Genomic DNA, 27,022 nt, shown 5'->3' with positions numbered 1-27,022 from the left:
CTGCTGGGAATGTTCTGAAGGTTCTGTCTAAAGTAATAAAGTTGCTGCAGTTTAGATTCCTGAACCCACAAACGTGGCTTCCTTAAACCGTGGGCCCTCGACTGTTCTCTTCAGCTTGATTACCACTGCGGTGCAGGGAGACTTATAAAAGGAAGGGAGTCTAAGAACTCCATCAGAGCAAATTTTCACTTACACTGTTCTGGAGTTGCTAAGTGGCAGAGACCCTGTGGCAGAGATGTGGTGCCCACAGAGGATGAGTCAACCAGGGCTTGATTAGTTGTGATGAAAGGAAATGATTTTTTATTTTTTGAGGTTGTGAAAATGTCCAGAACAAGCAGCAATGGCGTTCTAAAATATTTTTTTAAAGTAGCAACTACAATCTGGCAATTTTCTCATTAGTAGGAGCTAACTCACTTTGTCGTTCTGCGTGCGCACCTGTTACCTACACACTCTTGCTCTGACAGCTTACCCGGGCCCCAAGCTGGTACGTATCCTGAATCAGAGTTACTTATGTCTGATATCAGGCATCTTCAAATGTCGTAAGTGTGCATATATGTATGCGTGCGTTTCCACGCGTGTGTGTGAATTTTGATAGAATGAGCTTAATGGGGGGCTGAAACTCAATGGTGAACTTCTGAGTAATACTGTAGTTTTCTTGCTCTGTGTTAACGATCTATTGAAAGAAAATCTGAAAATAAAATGGACACGTTGTGGTCCGGTCAATATTGGTGGGCCATCCTGGGAGAGGGATCTCCACACAAAGCTGTGCTCTGAAGGGATGTTGCTCTTTCACTACCAAATTGGGGGGGGGGAATGCTTCCCCCTAAAATAGGAACAAGAGACGTAGGAAGGAGAGATCCTAGCCACTCCCACGCAGGAAATCTGACCCCAAATAAACAGCACGATGCTGGCCTAGAGGCTGATCTCAACAACCAACCTACAGCATCCTAACGCCATTACAGCACCTTGGGCCAAGTGTACCAATTAGAAGCCATGAATGAAAAACGGAAGGTTTAGCTGAAGGGGTAAAAATACAAAGTTTTGTGAAATGAAACGCTACCTGTTGAAATGCCAACTGATTCTCTAACTTCCTAACAGATTCCCTGAATAAGCCTCGCACCTTCTTCACGGCCCAGAGCACATGTGCTTTCATACTTTAAGCCGAGAGTCATGGAGAAGGAGCGGAGGAAGCTGTGTGGGGCGGTGGGGAGGAGGCTGTGTGTTGAAGTGCCCGCTGAACACTGCCGTGGGAGAGGAGGACACTTACCCTGATGGCCATCTCTCTCTCTACAATGCTGTCTTCCAGGGAGAACATCTCGGACACCGGTCTCTCCTTCACAGGCTCTTTTTTGACCCGCTCCTTCACGCTTGTCAGGTCGGGTTCAGAGATGGACGGACCGAGGGAAGGCCCAGCCACGGCCAGCTGATCTGCTCGGGAAACACTGATGGCCTTGGCCGGCCCGTGCCTCAGGACCCTAGCCCTGGCGGCGGCAGGAGGCAGGCTGACCTGGTCTTGCCTCAGGGCCCCGTTGCTAACGCTCTTCCTCGGGCCAGGGTATTCGGGCGGGGGCTTGTTTGGGATTCGGGCCAAGGCTGCCTGTAGCTGGGCACTGTACCCCATCTTCTCCCGGAGCATGGGGATCTGGGGCACCGACCCTGGGGCCTCCTCCTCCTCCTCCTCACTCTCGCTGCTGTGGATCAGCATGGTGGCATCCGAGAGAGTCTTCTTGTGGTGGTAATGAGGAAGCTGGTGAGCCTCGTGACTCCCCGGCACCTCCTCGGGCGGCCCCTGCTCCCGGAGTGTGTTTCGGCGCGCCATGGGGATGTTGAGTGATTTCAAGGTCATGGCCTCCATGCCCCGCACCATGCTGCTCATCACCTCCAGGCTGTGGCGCTTATTCACCGTGCCGTGGTGCTTGGTGGCCGTGAGGGGCTCGCTCACCTCCTGGAGAGATTGGTGCACCACTGGGGAGCTGTCTTCTTGGAAGGTCTTCACCGAGAGCTGCACCTTGCGGGTCACCAGGTCGGGGCTACTGCCGCTGACGTACCTGTGACGGTGGCTGGCGAGGTCTGGGGTGCTGGTGGCAGGACGCGGCCGTGGGTAGGGGGGCGGCGGCCTGAAGAGATAGTTTTTGAGCATATGGGCCGCGTTGTAGTTCTGGGTGCCTTGGAGCTGCATATTGGCCAGCTCTGGGGTGCTCACCGTGTGGGAGATGGAGCTTGCCCCCGGCTTGCTCGGCACCATGTTATTCTTTGGGTTCACGTGGTCAGAGGGGCTGACGAGTTTGTTACCGTAGCCTCCCTGCGGCCCATAAGGGACAGCGTAGGGGGGCCTCTCCCGCATCTCGGGCTGGCTGTACACCAGATCCTCTGGCTGGTTGTAGGCATGCGTGTTGATGATGCTGAGGTTCCGCAGAGACTGGCTCTGGCTGTCGGCGTGCACGGTCCCCCTCTTCATCTGCCGCATGACCGTCTCATAATCGGGGGTTGGCCGGTAGGATGGCACAATGATGGCGCTATGCCGGTGGCTAGGGATGTAGTCAGCCCGCATGATGTCACTCCCGGGGATACTGAGGTTGGAGGACACAGGAGAAGCCTGGATGAAACTCTGGGAGCAGTTGAGGGAGTTGACGCTGTGAACGCTACACACGCTGCCATTGGTGACGGTGCCATTTAAATAATTTAAGTCCAGGCTGTTGTGGGAATTGCAGTACAAGGCTTCTTCATTCCCATGGAAGATGCTGTCTACAAGAAATCAAACAAAGGCCCATGAACGTCCACATCACCCTGCTTCAACTAAGTTCATCCTCACACTCCTGGGTGTGACTTTCAGAGGTCATTAAAAGTGAAATCCTGTGGTCTCCACCCACGTATTCCATGGAAAAACTAATAACTCTCGGGTGATACACCAACATACAGAAAGAACACTTGAAAGCATACTAAAAAGAGAAAGTGAATCTAATCAAAGAAAGCTAGGCACGTTTGGAATAGTTATCACCTGGGGAAGTTCTCCATTTTGCCAGAGCTCTGAAATCAGGCACAAACAATGGCCCTCATGTTGGGTAAACCTGTCTTCTTGTCCAGGGCCCAGCAACGGGACCGGCTATTTGGGCCAGGAAGTCAAGAGCTTTAACAGGACGATGCATCTGAAGTTACCGATACCTGGAGCTTATGTTCCGGACAGCAATGGAAAAGGTCCCCTTCCCCGAGGAACTCCTGAGCGTTCGTAAAGACACAAGACAAATGATGCAGTCAAGGTGTCAGCACGCATGGCTAGTTGGTTCTGATCAGCAACTGATGGAGGGCAAAATCAGAACCAGGAGTTCTTTTGGCCACTGCCTACAACTCTCCTCTAGAATTGGCTTCATCACTGAGGTCACTTGACATTAAAATTAATAGTGGTTTAAGGAGGGTCCTAAAGAGGTAAAACGTAGATGGCTAAAGTCAGGCCCATACTAGGTGTCCGTGGTTTCTTTAACACATACATACACGTGTACACACACACACACACACACACACACACACACCCTAGGAAGGTTGCCTAGGAAGGCAACCTCTTGCCGAAACACTTTCTGATGAGCAAAGTTCATCATTTTCACACTCTGGATTTAAGCATGAGCAAAGGAGAGGAGGACAGGGCAGAAAGGCAAAAAATAAAACCAAAAACCACCAACCAGAAAAGGTGACTGAAAACGCTCAGTTGCCTGAGGAGGAGTGTGCTCACAGACCAGATGAGCTGAGATGGACAAGAAAAACTAGCAAAACCCAGGAACAAAGGTGTGCCACTTCTCCATCTCTATGGGCTCTGGGGCTTTCCCACAGAAGCAGGGTAACTATGCTCGTCTGCTTATAAAAAGGAGTATTTGATTAAAGAGTCTTGACTATCTTGGTTTCCACACTCACACTCTGACAGGACAGAGGTTCAAAATAGCCAGCCTATGGTGACACAGAAATGCATTATCCGTTCAACATACTGCCAACACCCAAGTTTAGTAACATTCCTTTTCTGAGATGCAGTTAGTGCAATGACGAAGAGGGCACTGGCTCAAGAGTCATTTTTCACCTCAAAGCTCCTCCCATACCCTTTCTGCGCCCCACTTTCTTTTTCTATAAATGGCACTAGTAATAGTACCTCTCGTGTGGGTTTATTTTGAGGATTAAATGAAACAATATGTTGCAAGGGCTTAGCACGGTGCTTAGGGAGAGGAACTGCTCTATAAATGGTAATTGTTATTATTAGAACCATTATTCTTAGGACGGATTTTCTCACACTTTTGGCACGGGAGTGTTTGGGGAGAAAAAGAATAAAAAACAGATTCCATTTGCTCTGAGGCAAGAACAGGTGTCCGGAGAAATGGCAGGCAGCAGTTAAAAAGAGGAGTGGAGATTATTTGTGCCTTTCTTTTAAGTAAGCTGGACGCCTGTGTGCTCTGTGTGCTCAATACGGGTCACGAGGGTGAAGAGCATTCCGTGGGGCTTACTGTCCCTCTCTCTTCTCCAAGCCCACCCATCAGAGGGAGGAGACAAGGAACTTGCTCACTGCCTTCTCCCAACTCCCTTGGCAGCCAATTCTGGGAAAGTTTTTCTCTTGGGGGCAAATGACACGCTATGCCTTTCACAAATTGAAGCCGCCGCCTGCTGCCATTCAGACAATGACAAAGTTAAAACAAAAGTATCACTGTCATCTAAGAAATAAAAAAAATTCTTCACCGCTGACAGGTACTCGACTTTTCGTCTCAAGAAGGGAAAATGACAAGCCACGGTTTACCTTGCGAAGTGTGTGTTTCCGAGTAGTGTTCACCACACTGGACGTGCATGGGAGGCAAGATGTACGGCTGCTGTCGGGGCTGAAACAGAAAAGACAGCACAGGTGGGAAGGCCGTGGCACAAATGGCCGTGGAATCTCACGGGGCACCAGCCCAAGCACACGACAGCCCATCATTCACCCACGTCTGCAGGGAAGCACACTGTGGCCTCTCTGCTGGTCCACCCTTGACTCGTCCCTCTCTGACTCATCTGTACCCCCATCTCATCATTAAGTCTAGGACTGGAGAAACAGAGGGAAATAAGGCAGCTGGTTCAAGGTGAGAAAGGTAAGGAAGCTGTAATTAACATTTAGTCTATTTCCTGATATGCTTGCAAAACTCCCAATGCCCTTTTAAAAGGAGTAATTCAGAACATGTAGATTTATTATATTCGACCTAAAGAATAATGACAATAAGGGGAAACTCGGTTTCATTCTAACCAAAATTGTCTGCACCTATGACCCTAGTTTACAGCACCACGTCAACCTCCAATAGGGACGGGGGTGGTGTTAAGCTGGGTTCGGTTGCAAATTTATATGAAAATCTGAATGGTGACCCGCGACAATATGTGTGTGGTTCTCAAGACCACTTATGGAACCCCCCGTTGCAGAACCCAATGTGGACAGGTCTTGCAGCGAACCTAGTTCAACCATCTACTCTGCAGTGAAAAATCTTTTCCAAGAGACTCCTTAAAGATGGTTATTTAGACCCAACCTGAACAACTTCCTGCTGCAGACAAGAATAAAACTTTCAGAGGAAAAAAAAAAAAAAAGCGTAGATCAGTTCAATATTTGGTGAGCCGACAAAGGAAATATGATTAGTCACTAACGTGATCTACAGCAAACCACCGAGCCTCAGTACATCTCAGCTTCTTGCCAGTCAAATCAGACCTCTTCCCTCCCCTTATCACCAACAATATTTATGTTATTTAGATATTGGGATCCCCAGTGACAGCTTCTTTGAAGAAAAAGTTTTGATTCTAAAAAACAAAAATCTTTAAAAAACGTTAAGCCTGTAAACCACCAAACAGGATATATTCGATTATTTTGAAATTACTCTCATAGATACTGGTCTAAATATTACTGCTTTAGGAGAACGGCTGAGATCAAGCCAAAAAAACCCAAAGCCAGCAGGGGTCACACTTTCTCAGTATCCGTCAATACTGGAAGAACACTTGCCATAATCTGAAGCTGGGCAGATAACTCATCTGCCATTTTGTCTGCCACAAATAATGCTTAAGCATCAAAAGGGCACATAAAGAAGGTAATAAAGATAAGGGATCCAAAAATAAAAAAGTCAAGAAAGAAGAAATAAGGAATTGAAATTAATCTAAGAAAGGAGTTCATGGTACCAAAAAGAAGGTGCTGTATCAGCTTTTCTCAATATTCCCTTTGGCTGTTTCTCCCCCCCCCCCCCCAACTTTGGCTGGTTTATGAATTGCAATTTTAAAATATTTTCCTCTTCTTGGTAGTACGTAAGTCAACTCAATTTTTCCAGCGTAGGACAGCCAGTTTTGAGGCTTAAAACAAACAAAAACAGTGGGAAGGGATTCATGTGAGGTAATAGAAATGCATAGTAAGGTAAAGTTGGCTCACTGCCTTCTCTTGCTCTTAAAAATCCAATTTTTTGGAATTGAAAAAAAATCTAATAAGCAAGTGACTGTTTATGAGTTGGCATAAGTGTACAGCAAAGGATAATAACAGCTAATCCTCCAAATACCATTTCGGGATATTATTTATTCCATCTCTTTGTATTATATATATAATATTGTGTTACGTTATATATAGTGCATATTATTCTATCTTTCCAGACCTGCTAATATAGAAACAAGTGAGACTCCATAATATAGGCAGCAGAAGGGCAAGAGAAAAATAGCAGTCCTGGTTCTCAGCAAGGAAGCCAAAAAGAGACAATATCACTCATCCCAGGGAACTCCTGGTAATATGGTTTTGCCCTAAAGGGTAGAAGAAAGGGAGGAGCCTTGAACTTGGCTTCCTGCAGATTGTCTTCACCCAGATAAAATACGAAAACCTCTTTATCTTCTCCAGATAATTAGGATGAGATCAAATCACAAGACAGCTTTAAAATACTTGGCCTCCATGGTGTTTCATGGACATAAGTGAAAAATCATCTCCCTAATGAAGACATGTGGAGTCTAAAGAAAAAATAATATTCACAAAGGAGAAGTATAAAGAAACCAGTGCCATGAACAAATCTATCAATGCCACAAGGGAAAAGCCCAAAGTGACCCTCTGGACCTCCAAGGCAAGGGCCACTTGTGAGATACTATGCATGACATCGAGATTAATAATATTCATGTTGGGTACTCAGGAATGTGATGAGATAACGGTTCAACTCTAGAATTCTAAGAGTTCATTGTCTATGCATTTTCCAGACAAAAAAAAAATTCCTCAAAACTCTCCTTCGGAAAGACAAGTTAAAGATGTGCTATAGGGTATATACTGTGTATGAGGAAAAATTCAATTTTATTTTCCTTCCTATTTTATTTTCAACTCGAAGGAAATGGTCACCTAGAAAATTTTAAAGGTCACATGTTTAAAGGTCACTTTTCTGCATCTTTCTATGATATTATCCTAAAGTAGTTCTCAAAATAAAACACAGCCTAAGAACAGATGTATTGAAATTAGAGTTGTGTTTCCTTATTCAGAAGAGGAGAAATTTTTTGTTTAATGTTTTTATTTATTTTTGAGACAGAGGGAGACACAGCATGAGCAGGGGAGGGGCAGAGAGGGAGGGAGACACAGAATCTGAAGCAGGATCCAGGCTCCGAGCTATCAGCACAGAGCCCAGCGTGGGGCTTGAACTCACGGACTGTGAGATCATGACCTGAGCTGAAGTCGGACGCTTAACCGACTGAGCCACCCAGGCGCCCCAAGAGGAGAAATTTTTTAAAAAATGAAAAAAGCTAACGTTAGATTAGATAGAAAAGTAGATCAATTCAGTAAATCGATTTTGTTGGTCTTAAAATTAGAAGATATATAATTAATCTTCCCCACCAAATACCCTAACTTGAAACCATCGACTAAACTCGTTCAATTTGGGTTCATTCAAAAAGCATTTTCTGACTAGTTTATCAAGATCTATCTATGGTGGCAAATACAAAAGAATTTGTAGAGCTTATAACCAAAGACATGTGCATGTAACAACCAGAAACAGTGATAAAACCACAGATGAGCAAATGGACAAAAACACACACCATAGGTCACATGCTGAATAAACACGGTCTCATCAGCCTTAAGACTTATTCTTCAGGGGTGAACCTTGAGCCATACTTCAAGAAGTGATGGCCTTGGATGGGCACATGGATGTCCCACGTGATGGGGCACAAATGGGACATGAATGTTCATCACACCTGCTTGGCTGACTGATGCTCTTCTATGTTTTCATCAGATCTCACCTGGTCATGATGCCCTACTCATGTTTCCTTTCAATTGAGCAACAAAAGGACATTCCATCCCCAACAGTCAGACCATTTGATTACTGAAGACTATACATACCAGAGAGGATCGGCTCCAGGTGGGTTGGCGTCGGATGGGGGGTGGAGAATTTGATTGTCTACAGGAAAAGTTAAAGAAATGAGAAGAGTCATTTTATTTATCAGACATAAGATGATCAGACGGACCAACAAGAGAGGGGGAAAAGGCGGGGTGGGGTGGGGGTGGAACAGACAAGAGAGCTAAATAATAAGGCACGCCTGGGTGGCTCAGGTGGTTGAGCGTCGGACTTTGGCTCAGGTCATGATCTCACGGTCCGTGAGTTCGAACCTCACATCGGGCTCTGTGCTGACAGCTTAGAGCCTGGAGCCTGCTTCAGATTCTGTGTCTCCCTCTCTCTCTGACCCTCCTCCGTTCATCTCTCTCGGTCTCAAAAATAAATAAACATTTAAAAAAAAGAGACAGAGCGCTAAGTAATTTATGGCAAAATGTAAACATTTATTTCTGAATGGAGAGTCTATGAAAAATGTTGATTTCCTTTTTTATTCTCTTATTTTCAAAATGTTTGGAGCACATGATCCTTAGATATTAAATTTTACAGAAGAATGAGGCTTATTTTCAAAAAATATTATGAGGGAAATAAGACTGAAAAATATCACTATTATTACATGGGTTTTTTAAAAATTGTATTCTTTGTATCTTTGTCTATGTGTAAAATCTTTCATAAAGAAAAACAGCAAGAAGAAAAAATATTTTTTAAATGCTGCCAGTCAAATGGAATCCAAAACAGATTAAATATGTTTGAGTAAGACCATACAAAGATCTTTTTGAATTAAGATAATACTGATTATAAGTAGTAATCTAATCAGATCCTTTCCAGACTGAGAATCAACGTGAATTTTTTTTAACATAGGGATAAAAATGTGTGGGAGCTAAGAGTATTAAGAAATTCTTGAGCACTGGGGCGCCTGGGTGGCTCAGTCGGTTAAACGTCCGACTTCAGCTCAGGTCACGATCTCACGGTCCATGAGTTCGAGCCCCGCATCGGGCTCTGGGCTGATGGCTCAGAGCCTGGAGCCTGCTTCCGATTCTGTGTCTCCCTCTCTCTCTGCCCCTCCCCCATTCATGCTCTCTCTCTGTCTCAAAAATAAATAAAAACGTTAAAAAAAAAAAAAAAAAAGAAATTCTTGAGCACTGACATCAAAGGTGTCTTTGAGAAATGGGTCTCAAAGTCCAGACTGACATCTTCCCTAGTCTTCAGTGAACTCATACATAGACAAAAACAAACAAAAAAACCCAGGACATGTAGAATTTTCCATCAAGCTAGAATTCTTCACTTTAAAGCATTCTCCTTTGTCTGATAGTTCATCTTTCCTACCTTTTTAGTGATAAAACACCTTTTCTTTCTTTCATGAGGTGTGGAAACAGTAACGTTGGATTTTTTTTTTTTTAACAACTGGCCAAATATAGTATTATTAGACTTAGGTTAAACACCCTTCCCACTCCCTGCAATTTTTCTTCTCAAGTCAAGAAATATGGGAAGCACTCTCTGGAGCTCTATGAAATGAAATGAAAATCAATGATAGTCTTTTAGCAGTCAGGGTGTGCAGACCTCTGGAGAAAGATGCTGTTAAGATAATGCTAGTTTCCTAAAACTACAGGGGGTTTATCCCAGGCCTTAATGCAGTCTGTGCTGAGATCCTGAAACTATACACAGAATTTACTGTGTGTATGGAGTGTGTGTGTGTGTGTGTGTGTGTGTGTGTGTGTGTACATCTTAGAGAGTCCAAATAAGAGGTTAGGAACCTCCTCTACCTGGTGAGGAGAAAAGAATGGTTATTACAGAAGTAGAAAGGAAAACACCATTTCCTCAGTTTTCAGGCTAACGTGGGACGCTCACTAGTATTCGGAGACCGCCAAAGAAATCAAAATACTCTGCAAATTTTACAGTAAACTCCCTTGCTGAGAAATGGTCCAACCAGAAGACCACAGTGAAATTCACTACATAAAACAGTCAGATTTTAATTCGCCCTCCAGAAGCCAACCATAGAGTCAAAGACCCCCCCGCAGATCAAAGGCCGCCGCAGCGCAGAAGTGCACAGAAGTGATCTACGGGGAGTCTGTTCAAAAGAACACCACGTGCGTGTGCGTGCGCGTGTGCGTGCCCGTACAGTGATGGCTGTTTGACTTGCCGCTCCCTGATCACTGCCCTTCCGATTTACATTTGCAAACTTTGCTGGCGGACCTGATACCATCAACGATCCTTTCAGACTCCGACAGTGACCAATTGCAAAGACCGGTTTGAAAGAGCCTCCATCGTGTAGAGAAGAAAGTCTGTCAGGACCTGAGGCTCCAGTTCTAAAGCAGCCGCAATTTTCAGCAGGAACTGCTCTGGGACAATACTCTCACACTCTTGGATGTGTCCACTGGGGGAATGGAAAAGCAGTTCCTCTCTTGCATTTATATCCCCGAATTCTTTGAAACACAATTAAGCACCTAGGGCGCCCCAACTGCCGAACGTCCTCTGCTGAGGAACATCTTTTGAAGGCAACCAAAATAAAGGCAATGATAGCGTGAGCCCCAGCTACTCTACATCCAAGGTCAGGTCACATTTAAGTTCCCATATCAGACTCCCTTTATCGTCTTTATTTCCAAATTAAATTGAAAAAACACACATGGATTCGTGACGTCTATTAGTGTATTCCAAGTCTTCCTCTAATTACCCTGGCCTCTCATTTACAGGCAGATGACATGACCCAGAAGCACACGCGGGGTTAGCCAACTGTGTAAGAGAAACAGGGCTGAGGATGACAGAACCTTCTTTTCTTTCAAGTTGGCTTGCTACTCCGTGACACACTTCTGAACATACCCCGCATCTGACACGAAGGGGCACCCTGGCAAATTGGGAACCGCTCAGCTCCTCCGAACTCCTCACAGAGGATGGAAAGGCACTAATGTGGGCCAACCCGTCCAGGTAGTCAAGCACTCACAGTCAATTTGTGAGTTATTTTCCCTCCAGGCGCACGCGCTGTGCCAGATGGCCTTCGTCATTAAAGTTCTTTCCCTCCTGCCTGGTCAGCTTCCACGAGGAAGGAGGGAAAAGAGCGAATGGCAAACGCCATCTACGACATCCCTAAAGCACATGGATTTAATCTGACCAGGCCTTCCAGTGAGAAGGTGGACAGACGGCTTACTTACTCAGTGCAGATTTTGTTTTGTTTGTAAAACTTGTGCCGCGTAGCAAACAACCGAGAGATGTACTTGGCATTTTCAAGATCGTCCTTGGAAAAGAAGAGGCAGAGACAAAAAAAAAAATGAAACATGTATTTGATTATAAACGCGTCTCCCTAGGATTCTCCCGAACAGGGCCACATTCCTTCGTATCGTCAGGCCACACACAAAATAGCCCCCCCGAGCAGCAAACCGGTGTGCTGAAATTCTGCAGCAAGCTGGGCTAGGAAGCCCACCCAAGGATGGCAGGCAATCTGTTAAAGAATCTTCCATACTCAGGGCACTGGGCTTACACCCTGGGCTGGCATATCTTCACACAATTCCAAACCAGATGCTTTAAAAATAAATAAGTGGATCAAGACAGAGCATGGAATGAACACCAAGCATCACTGAGAGGCAGTGAGGTGCACGAACAGCCCTGGCTCTCAAGGGGGCCCTCAACAGAAGGAAGATCACTCAGGTTACTTCAGATTAGGCTTGGGCTGTGCGGCTGGGGGGAGAAAATCCAGGTCTGCCAGCAAAAGAAAATGCTGTGCAATATAATCGGGGGGTTACTGGATGTGGGCTGTAACTCGAGCGCAGAGGAACGCAGCAGGCCAGACAATGGGATCCACCCCAAACACAGCAGATGGAGGAACCGAAATCCCCGAGTCCAAACTCGGCTTGGAAACCTGGCGTTCTGAACGGGAAATCACCACCACTACCCGGAAATGAGTGATGACAGCACTGGGCGAGAGGTGGACGGTTACGGGCTCAGTAGAACATTTATTCTCTCACGACGCAGAGAGCAAAGAAGGGATGTGGTGAGTTGAGAGGTCACACGGCAAGCTGTCTGTCGGACCCTGCCCCCATCTTTCCATTTTGCTTACCGTGTGAAAGAGGGCCGTCTCTTCTTTGTTGATGAGCTCCACCAGAATAGTCGACTTGTTGTGTGTGATATTCCCGATGTCATTCCACCTGGTCACAAGAAAAACAACTGGGTTTGCCAGGCAGGTTCCATGCAGTTATGAATCAGCACAGGAGGGTCATCACTGCTGGTGAGTCTCATTTTACAAATTACGATTTAACTACAGTTTTAAAAGCTAAATGTGCCTTCTCTCCAAGCAAAAAAGTAAAGAAAACACACCCCGGGTCAAACTTAAATAGCTAAGGAAACCGTATAACGTAAATCTGGATACTGCTGTTCATAAGGTGTACTTTCCTTTATGACTAGTTATGAGGAAAACGTTCAAAGAACGTCTGCCTTGTTTTTCACATTTCCAAAGTGCAAAGCATACGGAGGAGCATATTAGTTCAAAGTCACGTGTTTCCAGGAATCTAGGCCAAAGAATCCATATAGATTCTGTGTTGCAGCGTAGGCTACAGACTGATTATGCCACCAAGAGAAAGTGCCCGGGAAGGTAAGCTGTAGTTTCCCATTCTGCCTGGAGTCAGTTTGTAGCCGCCTCTTACTACTGTCTACCTTCACTCTGTGCCCCGATCTACAATTCCCTCTTCAGGCCAACCTTCACTGCCCTATCCTCTGCCTAGATGATTCCTTAAAGACTTAGCTCAGAAGTCACCTTCTCGCTTTCTCGTCCCGACAGCACGCATGCGTATAGTCCCCTATCGGTCACCACGTGGTATTACAACTGTTGACCTCTGTGACTAGATCCCAAACTAAGCCAGACTAGCCCAAAGACACCAGGCCTAGAGATTCTGCTGTCTTCGTGTCTGTATTCCAAGCACGGAGCCAAGCACCCGGCATTCAACATGCAATGGATGTTGGCTGAGAGAATTAAAAGTAGTAATATTGCCTCCCATCTGTATAGAGTACAGTTCCTTTATCGACTCTCTAAGGTAGACAAGGCAGCTATTTTTGTTCCTCCTTTAGAGATGAGACAGTTGAGGCACAAACGAGTACAGGACTTAGCCACGTCCACTCTGCTCACTGGGGATGCACGAGTTCCATACTGGGGCTCACGGGCATTCCTCCAGTCACCTTTCCATTATTCCAGGACCAACTGTGTTTACGTACATCTGCTGGGGCCATACTCTCTACAGGTGATCAGTAGAGCTGTCGGTTGACTTACAATTCCAAGAGATTACATCTACACGACCCAGAGCTACAGGCTCCTCAATGAAGGTCTCTAGAGATAAGAGATATTTGGTTTCCTCAGGCTCCATTCCTTCAAACCGACTGCCAAAACTCTGGATCCACTCCTCCTCCATGATGCGACTTCCCCTAGGGGCATCATTACCATGACACCATGGCAGACCATGGCAGAAGTAAATTCCCAGCCTGTAGGGGTTTCGAGATAAGGACTGGAGGAAGAAGTCCGGAAGCAGTTCCTAAGGAACCGAACCAAGCCTATGAGTGGTTTACCATCAGCAGAGTTTCAAACTGCTATTTTCTTCTATTTGACCTCCACAACTGAAACGTAAGACTTGTCTACTTCTCCAGGCTCAAGGAGAAAATGAAGCATTGATTCAGCTATGAAGAACTGTGTGGGACAAAATGCCCGAACAGCTTTAAATGGGCATAAAAATTCATAGTTATATCGCTGCCTACTTTATGCATGTTGCTGGACCAATTTGTAACTTATTGTACGTGTATGGAGTTGACTGAATATGTCCAAAAGTCAAAAAGTTTATTCTGCAGCCACCAAGATCTTCCCCCTACTCCTGTTTCAATAATGTCCCCTTTCACAGAGCAAGAAAAAAATAAATGAACAAAAATAATGGCAGGGTGGGGACCTAGCGGCAGAGGGGGGCGGGGCTTGGGGGGAAGCCAATTAGGAAGCTTTTGGTGGGAAAATACTTGCAAAATGACCCAGATCAACTGCTGATCCAGAGAGTACACAGCTGGGCAAGATCCACGCCCAGAAGGTGGACTTTGCTTTGACTCTAAGAGCTGTCTTTGATGATCTGGCCTAGGTGCACAGCTATGCCTACCAGATGCATGTCCAAGAAAGCTCGTCTTCCAGTAAATAACTGGCCACACTGCCCTTGTAAATGAAAGCAAGGATGCAGCTTTTGAGATCACTGACACTACGGTAGCAACTACGGATGCCAACACGAGCAAGCTCCCGGACACGTGACCCGAGGAGACACTGGTCTCTCACGTTAAACGGAGAAGAGGGCTTAAAATGCAAAATAATGAGAGGTGCCTAGGTGGCTCAGTCGGTGAAGCATCCAACTTCGGCTCAGGTCATGATGTAGCGGTTCATGAGTTTGAGCCCCATGTCGGGCTCTGCACTGACAGCTCAGAGCCTGGAGCCGCCTTTGGATTCTGTGTCTCCCTCTCTCTCTCTCTGCCCCTTCCCTGCTTGCACTCTCTCTAAAATAAATAAGCATTAGAAAAAGAATTCTAAAATGCAAAATGATGAAAAAGTACCAAATTCCTTTAATTCATGATAACAAATTCAATGCTTTTCAAAATGCACTTTCATAAATACATTATATTTTTAATATAAAAATCAGTCCTCCCTCTTCTAGCACATGTGGTTAGGCGGAGGGTGATGGAAAATGGGAAGAAGCCACTCTGGACTGAAGGACTGACTGGATGGCCTGCTTCCAACCAGACTCACAGAGTTTAGCTCCAGGTCTCTGGCTCCAGGGCACCTTTCCTGGACTCAGGTGAGAGTCCCCACCCCCAAACGGGCCTCCAGGAGAAGTGAGATGCATTTCTCCGTTAGCGCTCGAATCGCACAGAGGGCTGATCTTCTCTGAATTGAGAAAAGCTCAATTCTGACCCACCAACTGGCTCTCAACTCGCTGGGATACCTGTCCTACTGAGCCGGGTTTTCGAGAGTCCCTCAAGGGGAAAAAGAAAAAAGGAAAAAGATATGAAGAAGACTACCTGTGTATCACTGCTTGTCTTCCAATTCTGTTTCTCACGAAAATGCCCATAAAGAAAATGCCCAGCTGCACACTGTTTCCATGATTGTCCTGCGTAAGATCAACAGAAGAGCGGCGTGATGAAACAGATCACCGGCGACCTGGCAGAACCGAGCACGTGGGCCACAGCCCACCCGGGGGGGCCACACCCCGTTTCCTGCCCATAAATGAAAGAATCACAGACAGCATCTGGACGAAAGGCAACTTGGTCCTGAAGCGACTCACGCCGCTGCACAGCCTAGTGGACTATATACATATACATGCATCTTTTATCTGAATTTGTCACTACACGTTGCCTGTCCAAGAGAGATTTTTAGGATTGTCTCAGATTTGTGGGCACTTAAGATCTCATCTTTCACGAGCGTCTATTAGTACCTTTTTTACGTTTTTTCTAAATCAAAATTATACGTGTGTGTAGTTTGATTACGTATGTGTTTCATACACGTGTGATTATATAAGCCTGCAGTTTGAAGAACTGAGCATATTGTTTGCAGCCTCTTTAGAAGAAGCCAACAGCAGACTTGTTCCCACCATTTCCTCTCCCTACAGACATCAACTTCCCCTGCCTAATGCCCTAGTGTGTGTCTATTTGCATCCACTGTGCTTGGTGTTTCAATTTAGAGCCTCATGTCCCTCAGTCCTGGGATACTTTCTCGAATTACTAGCTTTGTTTCCTCTGTTCACTTCTGGAACTCCCATTATTCCAATGTTGGACATCCTGGGCTGGCCTTCTAATTTTATCTCCCACCTCCCACGTTCCAAACTTCACTTTTTGGTGAGATTTTCTTAATTTTGTCTTGCAACCTATTACATTTTCCATTTCTGATATCACATTTTTAATTTCTGAGAGTTCTTCTTTCCTTTCTTTTTTTTTTCTTTTAAATTATTTTCTGAACATTCTCTTTTCAAAGCAATCTATCCCTTGAAAGATGTAATGTAGTGGAGACTCATAGGATGGTATTTTGGGCGGCGAGTTCTTCATCCGGCAGAGTCTCTACGTCTTCCAGGCTGCTTCGTTTTCTTTGCGTTGGCCTCTGTCATTCCTGTAAGGACACCCTGTGGGGTGATGCTGGACCACATATTCATGTTCCAGAGAGGGACGCTAAGTGCTGGCTGGGAGCTTCATGAGCACAGGAGGGGCGCGAGGACTACAGAGGTGTCGGGAAATCTGCTGGGCCCTGTGCTGAGGTAAGCCCAGATGACTTATCTTCAAGTCTGGTCTCCTGGTCCGGTCAGATGCTTCCAGCCTCCTGTCTGGGAGAGCCCAACCTGCTGCCGGCGTGCTTGGGAGCAGAGCAGGAACAAGGCTCACCATCCGGGGAATAAAGTGTCACAGCCCCCTGCTTTCCCTGGGGGATACCTTCTTTGTGGAGGGAACAGAGAGGCGCGCATGACTAGACACGGGATGGAAGAGAAGGATGTCTACATTCCTCAGAACCCTTGATCCCGTTTAAGACACACAGACAACAGTGCCCCATCACAGGGACGTCTCTCCAGCTCGTGCAGCAAAGCGCACATTAGAACAGGGCTCTTCTAACAGGGACAGAGCGAGGTCAAGACAACGGCTGGATGCAAAGCAGAGACAGGGCTGGGAGAGGGTGGAGGGGGAAGGAAAGGAAGTGCCTCGGTTGTCAGGAACAGTTACAAGGTAGGTGACATGCAGAAAAACACTTGTGAGAAAAGAAGCCAGGAAAAGTGGAGAGGCGAAGTGGAAAGAAAATCCTGCAGAAAGCCTTCCTGGGGCACTCTGCCAGTAGATCCATTGGTGCAGCGGGCCAGTAGGGGTGGGGGCGCGGCAGGAGCAGTTCACCAGGGCCGAGCAATGGAGAAAACATAGGACCGAGGCCCAGACGCTGCATCGGTCAAACCTTAGGGGCTTGATATCCCACTCGGCTAAGGATCGAGGCTCCAGACATAAGCATCCTCTCTGTGTCCCCGTGCTCTGACAACGCAGGGAGCCACCGAGGCAGCGGCCCGCCTGTGTGTGTGGAGGCAGCAGGGGCGGACCTGTCAGGAAGTGGACTGGTACTCCTCCGGCCTTGAGAAACTTTGAAGAATTGCTCGTGGAAAAGCCCACGCTACGTGGAAATGTTCTTCCCTAAAACATATCCATAGCAAGCCCGTGTACGTTACTTGGGGCTCCATCCCTACTCGGTCTGCCCCTGCACACTCTCCTGCCTGCCTTTTCACCCATCTCAGAGCTGATCACGGCACCGTCCCACTGGTCCTGCTGCCCCTCCCGTCATCCTTGTCTCCGGGGATGTCAGGTGGTCGGTAGGTGGCCACCTTAGTCATGAACAGACACGTGGGGAAACAGAAGACACCCAGCTAAGTCACACGCACAGGCAGTGAGTCAGCAGTGCCTGTCTGCCCACTCAGACCAAGGTAGACAGTACCTGCCTTGTGTTCTTCCCACAAAAGTACATACCAGAAAGTGCATCAGGGAACGGGCACAGTGGATTTCAACACTATCTCCACTGCTCTTGTTTCCCACAGCCCAGAATGACCAAAAACAACACGAGTAAATGAGCACAACGAAACCCCCGACTTCCTGGGACTGAGAAGTCAGTTTTCTGGAAGTGGAGAGAAGTTTACCCTGGTTTTTCAATGGCCCAGAATATCATGACTATATATGGGCTGCTGAAATGTAAGTGGGATGCAGATGGCTTCATAAGGCATTATTGCAAGGAAAATGGATTACAACCCTACGAAGGGCGGCCATTAGAGAAGCAAAAGAAAATTAAACAAATCTAAAAAAGAGCCATTTAGCCCTTTCCACAAGCTGCGGCCACCCTGCTCGTTCTACTTGATGCACATGGGCAGTTCTCATTAAGGCAAATTGCAAGCGTGCAGCAGAGGAGGAACAGAACACTTATAAAACAGCCAGCGGAGCCAGTTTAGAATGAAATGTTTGTGCTAAAATTGCACCATCTCCCAAATTGCAGAAATGTGCCAGTTGCTTTAGGTTTCTGACAAAACTCCGTCTTTCGCAGAGTGGGTCAGTAGAGAGAAGAAAACGAGTTTGGAGTACGGGCCCAACTCTATAAATGACCATGCACCGTGACCCCCCTCCCCAACCACACCCACTTCAGGAGGTGGATCTGTTGCAAAGGATGTGATGTGCTGTAACAGTTTCCCAGGCACGGTTTCCAGAAAACACCTAAGGGGCTGGAAACCCACAATGGAGCCTCTATAGAACTCGAGAAAGAAAGTGTGCTTGCATACAGGAAATGTTTCACTCTGCCTCACAGGCGATGATCCCTGTATCAGCTCAAAGAGAGGAGAGAAGAAGCGAATAAAGAAAACTACTGGGTAGGGTCTTCATATTAATAGCTGCTTTCCTGTCGCAGAACTGGACGTGACCGCATACCTTCCCAGGGCTGGTGGATGGACTGGTGTTTGTCTGGTACTCACTCAGGCGGTTGTCTTACAAACAAGATATTCTGCCCAAGACCATGGAAAACTTCAGAGTCTCTTAGTTAAGAAGTGTTTGCTTTACCTAAAGTAAGCAGGACTCGCCATCTAATGCCATGTGGCGATAAGGAAGCCAGGTCGCTCTGGTCTGTTGCCTATCACTAGTTTTCCAACCACCTGAGCCATTCTGAGAAAGCTGAAGTGAGGACAGGCCAGGGTATGTTACCTTCACAGGGAAGATCTCCTGTCCAAATCCATCCAAACGTTCCACCTCGTTGATGTACATGAGCTCGGCTTCTGAGGGCAGGATTCCACTAAAACCGAAACAGTGTCAAAGGAAATGGTTAAGAGCAACAAAGGCAGTGGAAGATCCGACCCTCCTGATGGCAAATTCCAGAGCTGTGGTTTAGCTCCAGTTCTGGGAAGAGCAATCATCACCCAACTGTGAGGACGCGGTACATTACTAAGTAATTCATTAACATATTCCCTACCAGCCTTTACTCAACGGGGAAGAATCAGAGGAAGGTAAAGTATTTAATTAAGAGCCACAGCCCTATAAACACTAATTATTCCAGACATCCCTGTGAATAATGCTTGCTAAAAAAAAAAAAAAAAAAGTTATTTTCTCCCACCTAGGAAAAAAAATCTCCACTGTTAAGAAACAAGGAAAAAGTTTATGAGGATGCTATTTTGGGAGCCAAGTGGCCAAAACGAGAGAGAGCTTAGGACCACTGCACAGGTCCTCTGAGGTCGGAAGGAAGGCTGCTCGTTTTCCACTGGTCCCAGAGAGCTCCACGTAGCCCTGATAACAAGTTTTCAGGGCCTCCTCTCCCTCTTGACCTTGACTTTCCCATCCAAAGCAGATCTTTTAGGTCTTCACTCTTAACTCAAGCAGCCCCAGTCTCCCCAGCTCTGGCAACAGAGTTTTCGGAAGGTCAGAGAGAAGGGTTCTCCTGGCTAACAGCTTCACATCTGTGTGGGCTTGCTGGTGTGGAAAGAAGAAAAGGAAAAAAGAAAGGGAGGGAAAGAAAAAAAAAAAAGAACAGGAAAAAGGGGAGGCAGGACAAGCACACAGTTTTTGAATCTATACGCGTGTCTGGGAACAGGGCTGAGCCACGTGCAGGATAGAGCACAGCCGGGGGCCGGGGGTGGGAGCCAAGCGCCTTGGCGGGCCCTACCTGTGGGCTTTGTGTTCTTGGGCTACCTTCTGGGTCAGCTCCTCCAGAACGGCCTCCTCCAGGGCCAAATCCTATCAAAACAGAAGCAGTTGAGGTCATTTGCTGTTTGTTAGGAACAAACCTTAGGAGCTCTGTTCTCCAGAAGGTTTTCCTGATTAGCCTCACTTCAGCCATCTCCCCTTTACTCCTTCAAATCGAAAGTTGTCCATTTTCGGGCTGACGGTCCGTTGTTACTTTTAGAACATGACTCTCCACTATAACTTAGGTTCTCCACTTATAACTAACATGCCTCTTTCAAGGCATAGTTTGGGGAGCCACCTAAATTCTGGAGGGTATAGGAACAGCTCTTTTTTCATTTACCTTCTTTTTCTTTGTCTGCCTCCCAGACTCACTTTTATTGAAACTGCTTTGTCAGTACTTACGTATTTTTAACAATCGGGGTATGAATTTCCAGCCCATTATCCTTTCAAAAGCTGAGCCTAGCAAGGGGCTGTGCCTGGCCTTTTTGTCCACCACCACAATATCCGGGCACTAATTCAGAGCTACAGAAGGCAGAGAGGGCTCATTCAGATGTTACTTGACAGACCCTTGGGAGCAGAGGCCATGATGGCTACAAGTAGGGAGTTCTATAAGCTAACGGTGTGTGGGAACCCGCTGGTGTCTCCAGCACCTAAATCCCGGGGCCCTGGGGCCTGTGGCTCCCGTGGCATTAGAGCCGATCGCACATACCTCTTCCCAACACCCCTCTGCTGACAGTGGGAATGTATCAGGGATTGTTACACGTTTATCAGCACAGAACTGTCTGGGATGGACGGTCTGAAGGAGTAATTCCAAGACAGGGAGACCAGAGCAACCAGTTCCTGAGATTCTGACAGCCGTGGTGATTCCAGAGCTCCCCGAATTCCTTGTGGTAGCCTGGGGAGGCTCAAGCCGAGGGCCAGCTGCCTCAGACCTTCCTAGGGGCCGGTTCCACACCATCTGCCCCAGGTCGATAAGCACCGACGAGGGCAGAGATATACACGCCACTTCCCTCTGAGCTCCAGAAGGGGTGTCAGAAGGGCCTCTGAGCTATGTGTCCTGGTGAGGCCTTCTGAGGCTCATCGTAGACACTGAGGGTGGAGGGCTGGGGGCTGAAGTTTGGCGGAAAACATCCCAAATGCCGATTCCCTGGATTCGAGAATACCATTTATACCAAGATGGCCTCCAATTTAACAATTTTCTGTGGATGAAACCCCACCCCCAAAAAAGGTACACCTCAAAACTGCAAGAAACATCCCATCTCAAATCAGGGAAACATGAAAAATCAGTATCTTTTAAATCCGGAAAATGAGGGTGTAAATGAGGTGCTGGAAATTGTATAGCCCTGCAGATGGTCACGAGAAACCTCGGAGAAGGTGCAGGCAGCTCTTATTTTCCGTGCGTTAACTGATTAATTTGCTGTTTTCCTGTCTAGCCATCCACTGAAATGACTCAAGTCCACGACAGGGAATAAGCACCGTTTTTCGCCGGGGAACAGCAAAGATGCCGCGTGGCTTGCACACGGGAGCGATGGGCGTGCATCCGGGTATTGAGTGGTAGTCCTAACGCGGTACTAATTGTGAAAAGCTAATGAAAGGCATGTGGCCGTAGGAGAAAATAAAGAAAGGTAAGCGAAGATCAGGAAGTGCCCCATGAAACCTCAGCTTCCTACTTTGAAAGAAAAGCCCAAAGGTGCGCCTCTGCTATCCTACTCCATTCAAGCGCCTCCATCTGCGTGTGGGGCCTCCCTGAGGTATGCGCCCTGCCACAGGGAAGGCGCGAGCGGCCCTGCGTGAATGAAAAATGGCAGAGTGCATGCCTGTACACAGCGGCACACCTGTGGAGTGCCCTGTGTACTTCGCTTTGTTCTTTGCTCTGCCTCAGAAATGCCATTTGACGAATTCGGTTGCTTTTGTAAGATCAAACAAGGCCATTCATCCCATCTTCCCTCCCCCACCAAAGGAATGTAGTCTTCTCTTTGAATTCTCCAGTGGAACCTCGCAGAAGGTTTACAACCTTCCATGGCTCCCCACTGCCTGCTCAATTAGGTCAACACCTGGGCCTGGCATTCAGACCACTCTTCGGCGTGACCCGGCCTTCCCTTCCCGGCCTCCTCTCTCAAAGGTTCAAGGCCTCAGGCAAACCCCTCTTCCTAACAGAATGCTTGTATGTCTCCTGACACACTCATGCTGAGCCTTCCTGGAATAAACACCAGGGGCCCATCACACTGAGTGAAACGTCACCCTGTCCTTCAGGTTTCGTCTCAACTACCGTTCCCTTGACCGGGCTTCCATATTCCCCCATGCCGGATGTAGCAAGCCTTTCGTCTTCCACTCTGAGTGTGGCTCATACAGCCCTCCCCACGGCTGGCCTACTGTCTCTCTTACACAGTTATCCGGATGCTCATCTGACCCTTCCTCCTTCACCCTCCCTCTTCTTCATCACAGACAGGCCCCTAACGGCACCAGCTCTTCTCCACATCACTTACGGGCCTATCACGGGGCTCTTACATGATGCCCACTTATAAGCTCTCCATATGCAGTAAGTGATCAATAAATGCTTATTGAACTAAACTCAACAGGCAACTCAGTAGGCAACAAAGTTTCACGTTGTCAAACCGGAGTTTCTAATCACACAGAGCAGGTTAATGATCATTTGCACCTTCTGCCTGTCCTCTGCTTACATTTCAAAATTCGTGGAGTGTTGCTGCCCGAAAAGCACGGTCTTCAGCCTCCTTGTGCTTGCATGCCAGAGACAAGAGGGTCATGCTAATCATAAGACGATGACGATGGCAATGACAAGGACAACTACTTCCTGAGAATTCACCATGTGCCAAGTAACGTACTTCACGTGCATTCTCTCCTTTAGCTATCCCAGCTGGAGTAGGCATGCTATCCTCATTTTTAGATGAGAAAATGGAGGCTTTGGTGAGACAAATAATCAAATTTTAAAATAAACTAAATTAAATAACGGCCCAAGTTCACATAGCCGGTAAATGGCAGCCAGGACACGGGCACAGAATGCTTGGCTCCTATAGTGTGAGCCACCTGACCACAGGCCACAATGTATCCAGGGTACAACATGGGGCAGAATGACAGGGCAGAAGCCCAGGAACATTCACAATTCAGATATACACACTGACATCAGCTTCTGTCACAGTGTCTTCAGTGCTGTCCAACAAGACTTTCTGCAATGATGGAAATGTTCTATATCCAAGCTTTCTAGTACAGTAGGGTTAGCCACACGCGGCTACTGAATGTTTTTATTTTTTTTTAAAGTGTATATATTTTGACAGAGAGAGAGAGAGAGAGAGGGAGGGAGGGGCAAAGAGAGAGAGAGGGAGACAGAGAGAGAGAGAGAGAGAAAGAGAGAGAGAGAGAGGGAGAGAGAGAGAGAGAGAGAGAACCCCAAGCAGGCTCCACACTGCCGGCGCAGAGCCTGATGTGAGGCTCAAATTCACAAACCATGAGAGCTTGACCTGAGCCAAACTCAAGAATCGGTTGCTTAACCAACTGAGCCACCCAGGCACCCCTACTGAGTGTTTTTTAGATGTAGCTAATGCAACTGAGGAACTGAATTTTTAATTTTATTTAACTTTAAGTAACTTCAATTTGGATGTATATCGCCAGCCACATGTCACAATGTATGTAGCTACTATCCCAAGGAGGGGAAGTTTGGATCCAAGAATAACATATCCATATTCATCCGTTCACTGTGAGATTTAACGAGGTCTATGCTGTTCAGGTATCTGATTTGCTCAGAGCCCAGTGGAGACCGTCATATTCTGGAAAAGGTGCGATACACAACTCCTTCCAGCCTTCACAGATAGCACTGGGACCTGCCAAAGCATTCTAACATCTACAAACTCGTAAGTATCATGCTGGCAATCACCATAAAAAATTCTAAATAGCACCGAAGCCTGGTCTCTGCCCAAAGGCTAGGTGAGTAAGACCTTTTTAGGAGACAAAGGTGAAAAAAAAAAATTGTGGAAAATTCTCAACCCAATTGATTGTCTCCACTAGCACAAAAAGGCATGCTCTCTAAAATTCTAAGGTGTGAGCTTCACTTTCGTCTCCCCAAGCGTACTGGGGAGCCTCTGAGATGTTAGAGATGTTGGTTCAAGCATGTTGACACCAAATCCTATGAAGGGCTTCTGTGCCAAGTAATATGCTAATCTCTTTGAATGCAGGTCGATTTGATGGGTAGAGTTAACAAGGCATGAAAAACAACAGATTTATCAGACGATACAGATGTTTTCTTGGCGGGAAGAATAAGGACAGAGTTATTCATGAAACCATAGAGATCTCGCAGTATTTCCCTAACCTATAAGAATAAAGGTTAAGTATGCGGCAACCTAAGCTCATCTCAAGCCCTGACAGGGATAATGACTACAGCCTTACATATGCTAGTCTTTCAAAACTTGAACCCTTGTCACCAGACACACTACTTTCTCCCATGTGCCACAGCCAACTGGATGCCAAGTTCTGCTCGTTTGATTTCCAAAATATCTCTTGCTTTGCTTTCATGTTCTTCTTGTCACTCATAATACCTAAATCATCTCCTGCCCAGAACACCATGATTCTCATCTGACCTCCTTTCACAAACGGTCTTACTGCTCTAATCCAGTGGTTCTCAAAGTGTGGGGTCTATAAATCCCCAGAGTCCACGGGTTTTTAGCCCTGAGATATTTCATCTCATCTGCTGCCACTCCCCTCTGCCACTCCTGAGCGACAGTCAGATTCACCACAGACTCTTACACGATCACTCATGCCACCCTGCCCCTGCTCTTTCCCTCCCTGTCTAGATCATTCCTTGTTCCCTACCTGTCTGCCTGCTGCAATCCTGCCCACCCTCTGAGACACAACTCGCCCACCATTAGTCTTTAAGCCTTTCCTAACCACCACCCCCCCAGCAGAGGTAACCTCTCCCCACATAAAATCCTGACTGCACTTTATTACTCTTGGCTTTGCATTCTGATTTTGCAAACTTCCTATTTACTCAACTATTCGGCCGCTTCCCTGAGAACAAGGACCGTTTCTTATATAACTTTATTTCCTGGTAGTTAGTTACCCAGGCCAGTGCTTTGGGCAAAACAGTTGATAAAAAAATAAGTGATGAATGATCAGGGTTTCTAAAATCAGAGCCAGGATACTGCAGCAGGTATAGCTTTTCAAACATTTTAATTCCTCCTCATTAAAACTCTTCTCATTTACCCCAAAGCTTCCGAACAGCAAACATACATTCTCCCGGGATTAAAACCTAGCCTCGTTCCTAATTTAACCCAAGACTGGGGATTTGACTCCATTGACTCATTCAATGAAATTTCATGAGTGCAGAATATACGCCAGTTAACAGTAACAAGACAGAAAGGGTATGTGCCTACGGACCACAGAGCTGACGTTCCAGCTGACAATCTGTCAACACTGAACACGTTTAGATACTGAAAGGGCCCTGAAGAATGCACATAGAAGGTGATTTAGCAGGAAGTGGTTGATGGCTGGAGTGTATCATACAGGTGGTCAAGGAAAAGGGAGTCGTCTCTGAGGAGGTGATATCTGACTCAAGATTTCAACGTCAAGTCACAGAAAGATCTGGAGCACACTACTGAAGGCACAGGAAACCCAAGGACGAAGGTTCTGGGATGGGAACAAACTTGATATGTTCAGAAAGTTAGGAAGAATGCCATGGCCCTGGAGAGGTGGACACGGGGACTGGGGAGAGGGGTGTCAGGGGACAGAGAGGTGCCTTTGAGGAGGCGGGAAGAAGTACCTTTTTCAGTGTTTGTTTATAAAATGTGTCCCCACTTTATAAACTCATGGACTTTCCTCCCCGGGGGAATATACGTATGTAAAATCCTCTGAGATTTTCAAAGGAAACAATTAAACACCCAGAGAAGGTAGAAAATTAATTAAGAAAAAGGAAATCACACTTACCATAGGAAACAGCACATATTCTCTGAGGAAATCTTGAGAATCAAACTGATTGTAGTCTCCAAAATCAGCTGAGAAGAAAAGCGGGGGGAAGGGTAGTGTTTATTACATGAAATTAAAGATGGAATAAAGCAAGGGTAAAATTATCGCCACATTTATTATTCCCACTTCGTCCTATTTCTTCACTATTCAATAAAAAAAAATGGTGCCACAACATGTTTGATTTTGTTACCACTTTTACTTAGCAATACTGTAAATATCAGCATGTGAGCCCTATTACACAATTTTCTGGGGGAAAAAATGGGGAAATTTGAAAGCGATCCCTGAGCTATTTTAAAAATTTGAAACAAACCTATACTTATGTTTTTGTTAAATATGCACCAACACATTATCTTAAGAATATCTGCCAAGGGGGCTTTTTAACTCAAGGTTAATTGGGAGAACTGAAGAGCCAAACCCATCTGCAACTTTTCATATATTTGCAGCTGGAAATTCCCACCGTAAATCACCATTGGCAAGCAACCCTGCACATTTTTACACCTCCTAAACAAGCTGACATGTTGCAAGATGCCAAAAATTCTGTTTTGTCCTGTTTTCATCTCACCACGGAATGTCTGAGCACATGCAAAAAGAAACTGTGTCTATATTATCAATCTATACATGCCTTGCATCTAATCCTACCTGCTCTCAAAAAAGATCAAACTGCATACAGACTTAATTTCATGCAAAAGATCTGGCATCAGGCAGAAATGGGTGCAGGTATCTTTGGGGTACAAGAGATACAGAATGCAAGAGTCCACACACAAGGCCAGCATCCACACGTTGCTGAGAAGACAGAGACGCACCTAAGAAACTCAGCATTTAACTAATGAGCAATTAGGTGAGGCATTCAGGACGGCAACAATCACATGCTCGGCCTGTCTTCAAATTTACTCATCAGTTACTGTATTTCATCACGATGTATAACTAAGTGGATGTGTCTTCCTAAGGGCCCAACAAGGGTTCTTGGGAAAATTATTTTACAAATATGAGAGCTAGGGGAATGGCTGGCTTCAAGACCCCAGCGAACAGAGAGTTAGTTCACCAACTTCCTTTAGCCTGAAAGCTATCAC

At 46.3% G+C, this 27,022-nt stretch overlaps 1 protein-coding gene across 2 annotated transcripts in view; it reads right to left on the bottom strand.

The window, feature by feature from the left end:
• PTPN14 (protein tyrosine phosphatase non-receptor type 14) overlaps positions 1 to 27,022 on the bottom strand; it is a 178,395-nt gene that overhangs the window by 27,538 nt on the left and 123,835 nt on the right. For both annotated transcript variants that reach the window (XM_042975699.1, XM_042975700.1), the window contains 9 exons: positions 25,914 to 25,981; positions 19,963 to 20,033; positions 19,011 to 19,098; positions 15,333 to 15,421; positions 12,361 to 12,448; positions 11,459 to 11,541; positions 8,324 to 8,381; positions 4,769 to 4,847; positions 1,268 to 2,745 (listed from right to left, as the gene is read on the bottom strand). In XM_042975699.1, the coding sequence (XP_042831633.1) occupies positions 1,268 to 2,745; positions 4,769 to 4,847; positions 8,324 to 8,381; positions 11,459 to 11,541; positions 12,361 to 12,448; positions 15,333 to 15,421; positions 19,011 to 19,098; positions 19,963 to 20,033; positions 25,914 to 25,981 (2,102 nt within the window). The remainder of the gene's footprint in view (positions 1 to 1,267; positions 2,746 to 4,768; positions 4,848 to 8,323; positions 8,382 to 11,458; positions 11,542 to 12,360; positions 12,449 to 15,332; positions 15,422 to 19,010; positions 19,099 to 19,962; positions 20,034 to 25,913; positions 25,982 to 27,022) is intronic.

The sequence above is a fragment of the Panthera tigris genome, chromosome F3 (assembly GCF_018350195.1).
Source record: "Panthera tigris isolate Pti1 chromosome F3, P.tigris_Pti1_mat1.1, whole genome shotgun sequence".
Taxonomy (NCBI): Eukaryota; Metazoa; Chordata; class Mammalia; order Carnivora; family Felidae; genus Panthera; species Panthera tigris.
The sequence above is the reverse complement of the archived record's forward strand: the minus strand, read 5'-3'. Positions and strand labels throughout refer to the sequence as shown.